The 14,808-nt window shown below is 53.4% G+C and overlaps 1 protein-coding gene across 1 annotated transcript; it reads right to left on the bottom strand.

Annotated features, from left to right (window-relative positions):
* Positions 1 to 1,309: 1,309 nt before the first annotated feature.
* BAIAP2L2 (BAI1-associated protein 2-like 2) lies at positions 1,310 to 13,304 on the bottom strand. Its single transcript, XM_010073285.1, has 14 exons — positions 13,115 to 13,304; positions 12,079 to 12,154; positions 11,675 to 11,761; positions 10,513 to 10,574; positions 9,855 to 9,926; positions 9,140 to 9,256; positions 8,579 to 8,725; positions 7,962 to 8,114; positions 7,359 to 7,497; positions 6,336 to 6,561; positions 5,326 to 5,397; positions 4,809 to 4,989; positions 2,191 to 2,231; positions 1,310 to 1,385 (listed from the first exon to the last, which is right to left on the bottom strand). Exons 1-14 carry the CDS (start codon positions 13,151 to 13,153, stop codon positions 1,310 to 1,312), a joined length of 1,488 nt encoding a protein of 495 aa, XP_010071587.1. The 5' UTR covers positions 13,154 to 13,304.
* Positions 13,305 to 14,808: the final 1,504 nt, after the last annotated feature.

The following is a 14,808-nucleotide window of genomic DNA, read 5'->3' as shown; positions in this document are numbered from 1 at the left end:
AGGCTGTAAACCCCTGAAGCCCCTGAGCCCCCACTGCTGTGCCTTCCTGGTAGCAGGGTGGGGGGGCCTGCAGGGGCTTTGCAGCACTCGCAGCCAGGGTTTAATTTCTATTAATAAGGCTAATCGGCTAAAGCCTTGGCTGATGCTCATGCTCCCTCCCTCGCCGCCTCTCCCTTTGGCCCCCGACGGTGGGGCCAGGCTGGCAGGGCCCCCACAGGCCCCTACAGGTCCCACACTGAGCCATCCCGGGGCACCCCTGGGACTCGCAGCCTGGGTGAGGAGAAGATGGCCGTGGCCTGCCTGTGCATGGCGGCTGGGAAGCGGGGACCTTTTTTTCAGGACAGCTGGGGGGCTGGGCAGGTAGCTGGCAGTGGATCCTGCAGCCCTCCTGGTGCCCTCCTGGGCTAGCGGTTCCCCTCACCAGAGCCACAGAACTGCAACATTCGATGCCCCAACCATGGGCAGCCATCACGGCCCCAGTGCTGGCAGGGATCCCACGTCCCCCTCCCCCCTGCATCCACTGACCCAAGTGATGTCCCGGCCACTGGGATGGCTATGGAAGTGACCTTCTCCATTTTATTTAAGAAAAAAAACAAAAACCAACAAATCTTTTCCACAGGACAATAGGCAAAGGAGCCGGGCAGCGGTGCTGGGTGCTGTCACCTGCCCCCGCCTTGACCCAGGGCTGCCCAGCAAGGGAAGGGGCTGCACCAGGGGTGAGAAGGGGCAGATGCTGCTGCAAATGGACACAGTTGACAAAGGGGCCAAGAGCAGAGAGCTCTGCTGCTCTGTGCTGCAGACTCTCTCAGCCTGAGCGTGTTGCTGGAAGCCTTCTTCTGGCCTCTTCCTTTTGGGGTTCATTCTCCTAGTAGCAAAGGGACTGTTCGGCAAGTGTCCTTCTCTGCCCCCAGCAGGGCTAGCAAAGCCTCGGCTTCCTCGTCCTGCTAGCACTGCCCCATGCTGCAGATGACCGTACCCATCCGTCCCTCCACCTCCCAGACCAGCAGCATCCCCCCTCTCAGGCCACCAGCACCAGTAACACCAGACTTCTCCCACTCAAGTACAGTAACATCACACAGGGAGGGGGTGTGGGGGTGCAATACAAAAAGAGTCGTGGTGATCTGCTGCTGGCTAAAGCATGCCAGACATCCAGGCAAAACAGAGCCCCATGACCCAGAGGAAAGGGAGGGGAGAAGAGAGGTTAGTCCATGAGTGGTAGCACTAGGTTGCTTCCCAGCTGAGGGTCACGGCCCGTCACTTGTATGCCTCCCCCTTCCCTGCTGAATTCTCAGGTGTCTGCAGCCCTGCTTCATCGGATGATGGGTGCTGAGCGGTCATTGGTGACTGTGGGACGCAGCTTGACTGTGGCAAAAGGGTTGGTACCTCTGGAATGGGAAAGGAAACAGGCAACCATGAGAAAATCTGCAAAGACCATGCAGGGGTCCCACTGATCAAGCAAAGGCTATTTAGTCCTGCCGGACAGCCACTTCCATGCCAAGGAGGAGAGTGTGGCAAAGCTGTCTGCTGAGTATGTTTTCTCCCTCCTTAACAGACCCTGATGCAGGTTCCCACATGGTTCCCCTTGGGCTCTCCTCAGGGCTTCTCACCCTCCCTCTTCCATAGGATGAAGAAGGGACACTAGTCCCTTGTGGTAACACTCTACACGTGTGGCCCTTGACCCTCCAAGCAAGGAGTCGGGGAGCAGAAAGAGGCCACAGCACCATGCCAGAAACAGGAAGACACCAACCCAGCTGCAGGGGGAAGGAAAGCAGGTATTTACAGCAAACCTCATCTCTACAGACCTGACTCATCAAAGTTAAAAGCCATGTACCTTATGCCTCAGCCCATTCCAAGCAGGCAGAGCTGCACGAATCGTGTAGCTCTGCACTCAGGCTGCAAGCTGCTATTGTGGCTCTTCTAAAATGGATTAGAAGGAGCATGCAGGTCTGGCTCAGGGTGTTCAGGTCCTACCTCGTATTACCAGAGGTAGGAGAGAACCTTCTCTGTCAGCCAGAATGGGCCACCTCTGTGGGCCCATCTCCTGTCCTGGAAGGTGGGTTGTGCATTGCATTCCTCCAGACATTACCCTGTTCATCCCACATTTGATAATCCAAAAGATTAAATAATAACAGTATTGTAATAAAGCCCCCTGTCTGATGATTCCAGAGCGCAGTTCCACGCCTCACTCACCGTGGGAAGAGTTCGGGGGGATGTTCAAATACTCCTGATTTCTGTAGTGAAAAGAAAGGTAATGAGTGATCCGGGATGGGGAGGGGAATGGTGAAACAAAAGTGGGGCAAGAAGCACTGCACACACAGAGGAAGATTTCACAAAAGACTTAAATGAGTTAGGAGCCCAAGTCCTGTTAATAGGGCTCTGAATCCTTATTCATTCAAACTTTGCACAATCCCACAAATTCACCGTTACAGATAACCTTGAATTCTGGGGCAGGGGTGGGGGGGTGTCCATATACCACAGGTTCCCTGTTCCCCAGAAATGAGATGCTTCGGCTCCCCAAAGTGTCACGCCTGAAGAACACAGCAAACAATGACAGCCTGAGCTACATTTCAACCTGCCAGCACAGCCAGAGATGCCCCCCTCACATTGCACACACACCCTGGCAAAGAATTTATCATCAGTCCCTTCACATGCTTCCTGCATCCATGGGGAACTCAAGAGCTGTAGTGCTGCACCCTACCCTACACCACATACTGTTTAAATGTGGACAAACCTGATGGAGAAAGATGGACCTAGGCCCTGTGGCCCTTATTCTTGGCCAGTAGATAATGATGGATTAGTGACAGCTGGCCTGCTAAAGTACACTGGTTTCTGTAGCTGGTAGCAGACAAGAAAGCCATGTGTGTCTATCTGTGTTCCAGCTGGGAAGTCAAACATGCACCCATTTGCTGCTGGCTCAACTGGAGAATGTCTTGGGCAGAAGTTTAGAGCAAGGCTGAGTCTTCCAAATTTCTAATGACACTCAATTTCTCTGCTATGGTATTCTAAATGTTCCATGTGCTTCATTGCTCGGTCCCAGGTCTATCCCTACACTTTAGAGCCAGGACTGGATGGAAACCAGTGACCTGGGGAGGGATAGGCTGAAGAGCCTGTTCCTCTCTGTGTTGTGTAGCCCGAGGCCCCCTGAAACCACAGTTCACATCATGAAGGGAAAAAAAGAGTAATTAAATGTTACATTTTTCAGTCATTTGAGTAATCCAGTTACTTGGAACCTCACACTGGCCTGGAACCAGTGACCAGATGTCCTGGTTTCGGCTGTGACAGAGTTTATTTTCTTCACAGTAGCTAGTAAGAGGCTATGTTTTGGATTTGTGCTGAGAAAAAGGCTGATAACACAGTGATATTCATAGTTATTGCCAGGACAATCAAGGATTTTTCATCTTCTCATGCTTTGCTGGTGTGCAGGTGCAGAAGAAGATAGGAGGGAGCACAGCTCCCAATGACTGACTTAGGATTTGACCTTAGGTTTAGGTTTGAGACCCAGACTGGCCAACGGTATATTCCATATCATGCATGTCATACCCAGGATATTATGAGGGCCTATTCTGAATTTTTTTTTCCTCTCTCCTGGTCAGCTCTAGGTCTCTCGGACCCTCAGGCTCTTCTCTTTTCCAGGACTGAGGTTTCAGAACATTCTCTGCTCCAGGACTGTTAGCCAGGAACTGGCTGAGCCTTGGTCATCGGGTGGTGAGCAGTTTCACAGCGTATCATTCATTTGAATATTTGTATATTTTTACTACTATTATTATTATCATCATTATCATAATTATTTTCAATTTTATTGTAGTTTAGTTATTAAATTGTTCTTGTCTCAGCCCACGAGTCCCTTTTAGTTATTAAATTGTTCTTGTCTCAACCCACAAGTCCCTTTTCCCTTTACCCTTTTAATTCTGTCCTCCATCCCTGGGAGGAGGACAGTGAGCGAACAGCTGCATGGTGTTCACTGCTAGCTGAGTGGCTTAAACCACCACACCAGAGATGAAGTTTCCCAGCCTCCTATGAGACTGAGTAAACCCCCCACAGGCACCACTGTCCTTCCCTCTCTCAGGTCTTCATGTTTAACACCTCCCAACTTTAACTTTGTCTGTCCTCACCAGTCAATTCCCCACAGCTGAAAGCAGTGGTAAGTGGAGCCATAAGCCATGGATTGGACACAACTCATTCTAAGGTTCTCCAAAATGTGTCTGCTCTCAGCCCTTGCCCCTAGCTTTTCCCCTACCCCAGCTGTGACGTTAACCCAATCCTTGCTTGAATTTAGAAGAGGAGCCCTATGAAACTCCTCTCCATTCTCTGAAGGGAGAAGGAGGATGGCATCTCTGTTAGCTGGTCATCCACTCCCAGCCCAGCCTGATCACTTCATGGTCCTACTCTTAGCAGAGAGACGTGCTGCCCTGGAGCCACCAGAAATCAGGCTGGGAGGTCATGGAGAAAAGGACTGAACTGAAGGGTCCCTGGTGAGCAAAAAGAGAGAGAAATGAGGAGGGCAGGGGCAGAAAAGCAGTCCCTTGGGGGAGCGAAGTCAAGCACTGAGGATCTGCATGCACCAGGCTGACTAGCAGGGGTGGCATGCAAACAGACTGTGTAAGAAATGCCAGTGCGAACAAGACTCCTTAGCTCAGGGAGGGAAGAGGTCACACACCAACATGTGGAAGGTGTTATTCTTTCTCAACAAGCCAATACAGGAAAAGTGTGCCTTCGAGGATGAAAGACAGACGTGGCTCACTACACACACACCTATACACACACACACACACACACACACACACACCAGTCATTCCTCCTGCACTCACCTTGGAGACAGAACTGACCGGGGTGGCTGCTCCACTCTGGTGACTGCTGGCACCCACCGAGAGGGGAAGTGGGTTCGGCAGACTAGGCTGGGCAGCAGCAGGCCAGTAATTGCTAGAGGAAGGAGTGCTGGGATGGTCCAGGATGTCATCCATACTGTGACTGCTTCGCAATGGGAAAGACCTGAGCAAGAGGAGAAGACAGTGAAGAGTCAAAGAGTAAGGAATAGGGAGCAGCCCAGGTGCTACCCACATGTATCTGTGGGATGTCTCTGCAGAAAATACACAGGGCTTGGACTGGCCCAGTCACAAACGCCTTCGAGAAGATATTGCATGTGTTAGGGGAGCCATCTAGGGTAAGCCTGTGACATCTCAGGGCACAGAGAGGCTCTCAGCAGATGCTCCAGCATGGGAGCACTGCAGCTCTCCATGGGGCACACCCCAAAGAGGTACCCCACTGGTGTTAGTGACCTACCAGGAGCCACTCCAGCTCCTGCCTGGACAATTGTTCTCCTGTTACCTGGTGGCTGACTCCTCCATCTCCCTTGCGTCCTCCAGAGGCTTGACATAAGCTTCGGGGAACCAGCCACATCTAGGGTACAGGAACAGACAAATGAGGTCCAGGCAAACACAGTTTGTGGTTCTTCAGATCCTGCTGCCCAGCACTCCTGATCTATACCCATCCCACGCATCAACCAAGCTGCTGCTGCCACTACCACGTGTGACAAGGTTTCTGCACATCTTTCAGCCCTAGGTGGAGCTCAGGTTTATTGCGAGACAGTCCTTGAGCTTGGAACAGGACTTGCCTATCTCAGAGGCTGTGCAAAATCCCTGCTCCTGGGAGCAATGCTGGTGCAATCCAGGCAGAGAGGCTCTGACTGATCATGATTGCCAAGGACAGCACACAAAGAAGCTGTGGAAATCCCTTCTCCCAGGGCAAAGGAGCTCCATCCTAGAAACCCCTCAAAAAGAAAGGCACTGCTCTTGCTCATCTTGAATCTGAGTGTGAGCTTCCCTGCAGGGATGCTGTGTGGAACAGGACAGGCTTTGCAAACAGGTGTTGGCTGGCAGCACCATGGGGAGTAATTCAGTAAGCGCTGGGTGCAGCAGTTTCCATGCCCTGTCTGTGCTGGAGGGTACAGCGGCAGTTGCGGTGTGGGCTGAGAAAAGCCGTGCTTCTCAGGTAACTCCAGCGTTTCACGGCCCTGAGCTGAGTCCCATGACAGGAGTCACTCCGTCATGCAAGCCAGGAGGGGGTCACTGCATTCCACCCAAAGTCCCTGGAGCTTTTTCAGCAGGTCATCCACAGAAATCCACACTCACCCTGCCCCACCATATCTCCTCATTTTGGAGAGCCCCCGTGCTAGGCACAGCCCACAGCTCACGACATGGCAATGTCCCCCTCAGATGGTGGGTGAGACACAGTGCCCAGGCCATGCTGGGAGGGGGAGATAATTTCAGGTTTAAGCCTCCCAGCTCCAGACTCAACAAGCCTGAACCCGGCCAGTTTACAGCACCAAAGTCACATACGTGGACGAGCCCTCCAGCTTGCCATACAGCCAGCCGTTCTGTGCATCTGGCATCAGCACCGTGATGACATCCCCGGGGTCAAACCGTAGCAGGGTCCGGTTGGCACCCGTTGTGTGGGGCACGATAGCCTGAACTCTCGCCGCACCACTCCTCCTCCTGCCTTCGCTGCTGCTGTTGACCTCGCCAAAGGAACCTGAACGGGAGGTACGGCCGGCAGGGAGCAAACCTGCAAGGACCCATCAGAGGGGTCTGGCTGGAGTCCAGCGTCCTCCTGCAAGACCTATGCTGCTTCAAAGGGACCAATGCTACCCCAATCAAGTAATTACCCTAGAGGAGTAGATGGCCTTTCTCTGTGGGCAGAGAGCAGGGCATAGCATGGGAAAGGGTAAAACATTCATCTTGCAGGAGAAAACCAACTCAAGCTGAAATGACTTGCTTTGCACTATGTCCTCTGGCTAAACATCTAGCCTACAGGCACTGCCTACTACAATGACTGTCTGATGGCCCTCTTCCTGATCCTGCTGGAGCAACTGAGAGTTTGGGTCATTTTCCTCTGCCTCCCACTCCTCCACCTTTTTTTTTAACACTTTAAGCTGAAATTTTTCAGGAAGGAAAAGCAGGTGAGATGTGAGGTAACCAGCTGAGTTTTGTAGGACAGGGTAATATTTAATCTGGTAGCAGGAGGGAAGGTGCTTTACTAAAATAGGAACTCCAGTAAGAACCAGCCCTCATGGTTCAAGAAGCCTTGAAAATTGCACATCTGTGGGTTCCCCCCTCACACAGGCAGCCAGGAAGCCTGGCCTTGTCCTGGATGATGGACCCTGCTCCGAAGGTTGAGCTCACCCTCTGCTTCATTCAGCCCTCCCCAGCTCCTATATGCACTGTCCTCTCACCACGCCCAGGGATGTGGCTGAGGACCAGCAGTCTGATAGAGTGGTGGTCCCTCCCTAACCCCAACTCTGTTGCCAGAGAGGCCCAAGCCCTGTGTCTCCCCACAGCACTGCTCCCAGACATGAGTCATACTGGCTGATGGTGTCCTTCGCAGTGGCCGCCTGGGGGACTCTGGTTGAGGAGACAGTCTCATTTCTGGAGGCTCCGGAGAGAAGATGCTGGATCTACTCCCAGTCATGGGAGACGCAAAGTCCCCAAGGGGTCTCTGGGGCTGCTGGAAGGAAAGGAGGCTGAGGCATATCCACAGGTTCTCCATCAAGCAGGAGATGCTCTGAGAGATACCCAGTCCCTCTCAGAAAGCCAAACCCAGCATGTTCCCCCATTGCAGCCCATACACACACTTCCCTTCATCTTGACTGGAAAGGCCACGGAAGATGGACAAGGCAGCAAGTACCAGAGTCAGCCAAGGACTGGCCTTGCCCTGCAGTCTGAAATGCACAGCTGCAGCCTCACCACCACAGAATCATAGAATTGTTTGGGTTGGAAGGGACCTTTAAAGGTCATCTAGTCCAACTGCCTTGCAATGAGCAGAGACATCTTCAGTGAGATCAGGGTGCTCAGAGCCCCATCCAAACTGACCTTGAATGTTTCCAAGGATGGGGCATCTACCACCTCTTTGTCAACCTGTTCCTGTATTTCACCAAAAAAGGCAGAGGCTGTCCGTGGGGTCCTCACCATCTCAAGGTGGGTGGGCGTGAGCCGGCCTGATGGATACCCCTGGCCGTGGGAAGCTGTGAGGAGACCCTGTGAGTGACTGTTTGAGGAGTTGCGGCTGGCCTCCAGCTGCTCCTTCCACTGCGGTGCCTTGGTCTGGATCATGCTTCGGGCCTGGGGAGAGAAAAAAAAAGAGGGAGTGGTGGACAGGGCAAAACAGCTACAGAGGGAGCCAAGGGCTGCCACGTGCGTTAGATTAGGGACCACATCCTCCCACAATTATGTTTGTCGGAATGGCCAAACAGAGCCCCGCAGGAGTGAATTTCTAGGATGGCACCCTGTGGTCCCAGCCACCCTGCCGTAAATGACTACATCATCCCTCCTCCCGTTGCTCACACACCCAGCTAACCCCATGTCAGCACCATCCTCACCTCCAGCCACGCTCTCCCAGCCTAGTACATTCAGCCTGGACCCCACAGCAAGAAATGAAATAGAATTTCCTGCCCAGTCCATGCACAGACCCACAGTTGCCTCACCCAAGGGGCAGCCCAGCCCTGGCTCTCTCCTGCCTGCATGCTCCCCCTCCAGCTATGCTGCCTGGTCCCCCAGCTCCACCCTCTGGCATGCCAGCGCCATACCCTGCTGTAAAACTGGAGGAGAGTGTTGTAGAGCATCTGGTGCTTTTCAGCCAGGAAGCGGTAGCGGCGTTTCTCCTCCAGCTCGGCCTCCCTCTGGCTCTCAGAGATGAATGCCTGCATCTCCAAGCGCAGTTGCATCACGTTCTCCTGGGACACAGGGGAAAGAGGGAGGAAGGGATCAGTGTAAATCTGGCAGAGCGGGCTCACACAAGGCAGAGGAAGGCTTGAAAAGAGTCATCGTGTCCACCAGCTTCCCAGTCCACTTGCAGTGCTGGAGTAGCACAGAGGAGCTAGAGCAGAGGGCCAGGGACCAGGTCCTTGCACACTGAGGCTCGCTAAATGAGGCAAGGGCTTGGCACATCCTGCACAAGTGACCACCACAGGTCAGCAGCACCTTGTAGAAAAGGAGTTTCCTCCTTTCCAGATAAGCCTGCTGCCTCTGAACACTGGGGACAACCCCCTGGCTTTTCAGGAAGGACAAGGTTGCTCAGAAACCAGCCGTGGACCCAGATAAATCATCCAGTTCTTCTTCCAACTCCCCTTCCTGTGATTGCTGCTCACCTTCATCTCCCGGACATTTTTATCGCGGGCCCTCTCCATTCTCCGCAGCTCTGCCATGCACTTATCCAGGTTGGTGGCTCTGCACTGATACTCCAGCTCATACTGCTTCTGGCTCTCCTGCCAGGGAGAAACCAGGCTGGGTGAGGAACCGGAGACCCAAACACACTGTGCTGCAGCAAGGGTCCTGCTCTGATGGGTGGCTGAGCATCTGAGCCCCCTTGAAATCAGGCCTCTCCTGAACTTCTTATTAGAGTCTTTTTTTACCTTTCTCTTTATTTTGAAGGGCCACAGAGTGTTGATGAGCCTCAGGATCTCAGGAGCAAGAACTGGTGCCCATCTCTCCCAGCCCTGGGAGCAAGCCCCCAGGCCTCTGTCTCTCTCCGTGACGCTGCCCACCAGCATGGACAGCTGGGCCACAACAGCACAGGACCCACACCCGTGCAGAGGCTGTGGTTTGGGGAAGATGGGAACTCTGCTTTTGGGATGCTGAGTCTCTCAGCCCCGTTGAAGCATTTGGCAAGTGCCACTGCACAAAGGAGAACAGTCGCCTGCCCTCTTTAGCCCTCCATCATCAGCCAAACTAGGGCGGGGAGAAAAAAATAGGTCCCCCCAAATCCTGCTGAGGAGAGCTAAGGAAACACCTCAAGCACTCAAGTGAGAGCTTTTGGGTAGAGGGAAAGGAGGGTTGAGGAAAGAAAGGGAGTTCATCACTCACGCTGATGAACTGCACGTCCATTTTGGTGTTCTTCTCCATGTGCTGTAGCAGGTCCACGTGGAAGGTCTGAGCCTGGAAGAGGCGAAGGAGCCATCACCCTCATCCCTTCTCCACATGGGGTGTTACCTGCACTGTGGTGAGGAGTGGATCGCAAAACCCCCAGACCTAGTGAGTCACTCCTTTGCCATCTGGACACCATATAGAAGCTAAAAATGGGCACGAAGGCCCCCACGGAGCAGCCCTGCAGCCTGGGTGCAGGCACTCAGCACCCACTGGACCATGAAACCCCCAGCTTCAGCACAGGCACAAACAGCAGTATCTGGAAGGGTTAACATCCCCTCTGTGCCTGTCCCAGGCAGCCCCAGTGCATCTTCTGAGTCGGGCATTGCTCAGTCTGCTGTGCACCTGCCACCATGCTGACGGAGAGGTGGTGGCAGCCCACCAACAGCACAAAACCCTGAACACCAGCAAGGCTGTGGTCATGCCAGCTCTGTAACACACATCTGTCACATGCAGCAGGGACAGCAGGGAGGCAGGCACCTGCCAGCAGGCATGTGAGAGGGCAGGAGATGGGGCAAATCGGGGAAATGCCAGCAAGCTGTGGGACGAGAAGTCCATTTTTCCTCCACCTGCGCCAGCCTCCAGGAAAACCACTCACCACAACTTCCAAATCAGAGCTCAGGAGTCTCTGCGTGTCGGACATCTGCATCAGAATTTCACCTTCAGGAAAAAAGAAACAGGAGAGGGTGGAAAAAATCCCGTGGCCACTTCCTTGTGCACCCAAAGGCACAGACCAGCAGCGTGCAACTCAGGCTGATGATATACAGGTGTGAAAGTCCAACAGATATTGCAATGCACTGCTCCCTGCAGCCTGAGAAAGGCTGGTAGCCTTTCTCTGCAGGGCTCAGCTCGGCCACCACTACCCAGACACTGTCAGTGTGGGGTTGCTCCAGCCCCCAAAGCTGCCAGGTCAGCGCTCTGCTACAGCCCCAGCCGCTGGCAGGGAGCCTCAGCTCTGCCATGGGCTCCAGGTGCTGGGTTCCTACACCACTGCAAGACCCATTTCCACCCTCAATAGCACCCCAGCTGCGGTGCACGGTTCTGGCTATTCTACGGGAAAGTAGCTACAGCACCCACTGCTGATGCTCTGTGTGGTCCTGCCTACTGGCATTGGTGGTATGAAACTGTGAGGGCAAGAGGCTGATGACAGGGAGCAGAAGAGTGAGCTGGGTGGTGCAGATGATGGTAGGAATCTGCAGAAGGGACACCTCTGCTGGAGGTTTTTTACTAAAATGTTAAGTATCAGAGCAGTTCCCTGAACATATTTTCAGAAGTTGTCATTAGGCTGCAGAATTATTTGTGCTGCTGAGTGTAAGCCCATCAGCTCCAAGCTGCCATTTCAGCTGGCTGCAGGCTCAGGAGGACAACACCCCATCAGCTCTTGTCAATCCATGCTCTCTGGCTTTTCCCCTCACAACTCCAAGGAGGAGCAAAATGGTTCCTCCAAGATGAAAACTTCAGCTCTCAGGGCAGGATGCCTCAGCAAGGAACAGTTTCCAAGAGAGATCCATCAGAGGAGTTGGGCTCAGTCACTGATCTCAGATAGATACAAGGGACAGTGCTGGTGCCTTGGGGGATATTCAAGGATACACAATAAATTTGACTCTCACTGCCTGGACAGGGCCTGGTGCTGTAAGACACCATTTAAAGGACCTGTTTTCCTTCCCCCAATACCTGGAAAAGGACCAGCTAGAAAAGGCCAAAAAAAAAGTAACTGGGGCTTATCACAGGACAGAGGGTGGCAAGCAGGAGAGCCTTACCCAGCACATGTGAGGTGGAGCTCTGCAGCGCTTGCTCCCCAATTTTCTCTATAGCCTTAAAATACACTTCAGCCGCTTTGGATAATGCTGTGAGGAGAGAAGAGGGGAGGTAAGGATCTGGCCTGCCTTCCCACCATCACCAGCCCCAGCAAGCAGTGCACAGGACAGCCACCCCTTGGCACCTCACCTATAGGCAAGGACAGCCTGTCCCCACCCATCTGTGCTTAATAACAGCAGCAGGTCCTGGAGCAGGAGAAAAGTGAGTAAGAGCACCTGAGGACATGCCACAGGGGGAACGAGCAACCTTGCCCTGGGTGACAGCAGTCCCTTCTGACACACAATGGACACCCAGGATGGACGCAGCAGCACGATCTAGAGCCTGGGCCATGCAGGACCCCACTCACCGTGGAAGGCACGCAGGTAGTTGTTCCCCAGGTACACCAGGTTCTCCAGCGCGGGGTTGAACTGCTCCAGGATACTCTGTGGCCAGGCAGAAGCATGTTAACACCAGTCTTCCCCACGCTCCAGAGACCTTAGCAGGTTCAGCTGGGTGCAGCAAGGACCCAGAGAGCTCCCCCAGCCACGACCATGGTGATGTACAGCCATGCACAGTCAGCTCCCTGCATCAGAGGTAGCTGGGACCTCCAGCTGCCCTGAGTCCTCTCCAGCCAGCTGGGAGAGGAACAATGCCAGGGGGCAAGGTAGCTCTCTGGAGAGCCAAGTGGTCGCCTGAAGATGGCTTTCTCCTAAGGTCTCACACCCTCTGCAGACAGGAGAGTAACTGCAAGGGGATCTGAGCAGCCTTCTCCCTCACCCCTGAGCCTGTTGGAGTGAAGGCCAGCACTTATTATCCAGGCATGAACGTGACTTTTTCCTGTCCAGGATTTGGTGCACTGCCAGAGTCAGCAGCTGCGTAAGAGAAGAAGGGATGGACTCCTTCAGACTAGCCTCTCCACTCTTACCTGCTGTGTTTATTTATGGAAGGCGTTTATTGCCTACACCATAGCAGACCAGAGGCCAGAATAAGCAATTCCCCCTTCTCCCAGCCCTCACCACCTTGGTGCAGCACCGATGCGCACAGAGAAGCATTTGTGAGATCAGACTGCTCTTTCCAGCAAGGAGGAAAACAGCCAGCTGAACTCCTTCTTCCTACCAGCAAGCAAGGCATGTCACCCTTCATGCTCCATGTCCAAACCACCCCAGTTGCTTGATTCCTTCCCGGACATGTCTTAAAACCCATGCCACCCTCCCCTCCTGCCAGCCATCTGCTCTCAAACACAGCCCAGAGCCCCCAGGAGCTGCTGCAGTTCAGCCCAAAGACAGATCCAGCCCTTGGCTGCCCACCCTTCAAAGGGAGCCTTTGGCAGAAAACAGCTCTTCTCCTCCCACCCGCAAGTCTCCCTGAGGCAGACAGAAGCAATCTTTGGTGCCAGCACTCACCTTATAGATGGAGATGGTGGATCTGTAGGACAGGTCCATCTCTGGAGCCTTTTTCCTCTCCCACGGAGAAGCAAGGAGCAAAGGAGAACACAAGGTGCTATACTGGCCTGCAGGACTCTGCTCCTGCAGAGCTGGCTGGATGGAAAGAGCCCGTCACTGGCAAGCTGGGACAGCACGAAGACACAGACGTGGTACAAAGGGAATGGAGCACTGCTGGAGTTTAATAATTCACTAGCCAAGAGGCTGGAACTTGATCTCTGGAAGTAACCATACTCTGGGGAGAGAGGAACACTGCGACAGCCAGCGAGGGCATGTGACCACCTCCTTGAATTATTGATTGCAGGCTTGGTACCCAGCTCTCCCCGCCCTGACACCTGCGGAGCCAGCCATCTGCCAGAGTAACCGCCTTATGGCTCGCTGCCTCCATCACTGCCACCGCTCGGAGATGGCTCGCTTGGCCTCGCTGTGCCGGCAGAGCATCCTCAGGTCCCTCGCACACAGGCACGGCAAGTCAGGAGATCCCTGTCAGCTTGCGATCGAAGGCAGCAAATAGCAGGGACCAGGGGAAACCTAAGGAAAGCTCAAATCAGATTTCACTTCTTCCCTGCCCACTATTCCTCCACCCCAGGCCTCACCCTCGGGCTCCTAGCCTCCCTCCCACCCCCAGTGAGACGCCCTGAGCTTGTGCCTGAACCCTCCTGCTCTCCCTGCCTGCGGGCGAGCAGCCAGAGCACAGATCACTTGGGAAGTCACTGCAGATGGTGCAGACTTATAGAGGGGGAGAGTGCAAGCCAGGGGCAAAAAAGCAAAAGGGAGCTCATGTACTCTCCATCCCAAGACGTATGGTTTTGTTTTTCCACAGGAACTTAAGCCCCACTGTTATTTAGGAAAAAGAAAACCTTTAACTCCACGTTAAAAGCCCCTTAATTCCACAACCTATTGTGAGTGAAGATCAGAAGGCAGATAATCAGTTTTCAGCCCTATTCATGACTCAGCACCCACACTCCTGCCAGTAGTGTCCCTTAGGAATCTGTGAGCACCAGGTCCAGCAAGCTTGCAGCAGTTACCTTACCCAGGAACCTCTGGGGGGTACCAAAATTAAAGCCTTATCTCTGGTCGTTTGTATTCGGAAGGTTTTCAGTGTTCCTCTTTTAAGGCCAGACCAGCTCCAAGAGGATTCTCACATGCGAGCTGGTCCAAAGCCTCTCTGTTGGCTGCAGCTGCTAAGCCCAGCACGCAGTGTTGTGCTTCGTGGGCCAGCCAGCCACTCACACCACACCTGTGCTCCCAGGGCTGGCCGCAGGGACAGGCCATTCACCTCCTCAGCCCATACGAAGGGTACAACCCTGTGTCTCAAGGAGCTCAGTTCCTGATTTTCTACCTGTAAGAAGTTCAGAGGCTGCAAGCTCAGAACCTCTCTGGGACTTTCTAGGATGGAGAGAAAGCAACAAGACAGGCATGGAATGCATGACAGTGGAACCAAATGCAAGCCTCTCTTTATTTCAGGTCATGTCAGTTTTGCATAGAACCAGTGTTCACAACAGCAGTTCATCCAGTCAAAAGCAAATGACTAAAAATTCATTTTTTCAGGTTACTCCTCAGAAAACCTCTAAATACATAGATAAATTATTAATAAATATGAAAATTTACTGCAGAAACACTGAGTAGTGTAGCATTCACAATGGAATTTCCAG

This window comes from Pterocles gutturalis, unplaced genomic scaffold (genome assembly GCF_000699245.1).
Source record: "Pterocles gutturalis isolate BGI_N339 unplaced genomic scaffold, ASM69924v1 scaffold23816, whole genome shotgun sequence".
NCBI classification, from domain to species: domain Eukaryota; kingdom Metazoa; phylum Chordata; class Aves; order Pterocliformes; family Pteroclidae; genus Pterocles; species Pterocles gutturalis.
Note: the sequence above shows the minus strand (reverse complement) of the source record. Positions and strands in the feature narration are given on the sequence as shown.

Excerpts from the sequence above, each read along its gene's own strand:
- BAIAP2L2 (XM_010073285.1), bottom strand. The coding sequence starts at position 13,153 with ATGGACCTGTCCTACAGATCCACCATCTCCATCTATAAG. Across the intron at positions 12,155-13,114 it reads CCACCATCTCCATCTATAAG|AGTATCCTGGAGCAGTTCAA; the intron begins GTGAGTGCTGGC and ends GCCTGGCCACAG. Across the intron at positions 10,575-11,674 it reads CTCCACCTCACATGTGCTGG|GTGAAATTCTGATGCAGATG; the intron begins GTAAGGCTCTCC and ends TTTTTCCTGAAG.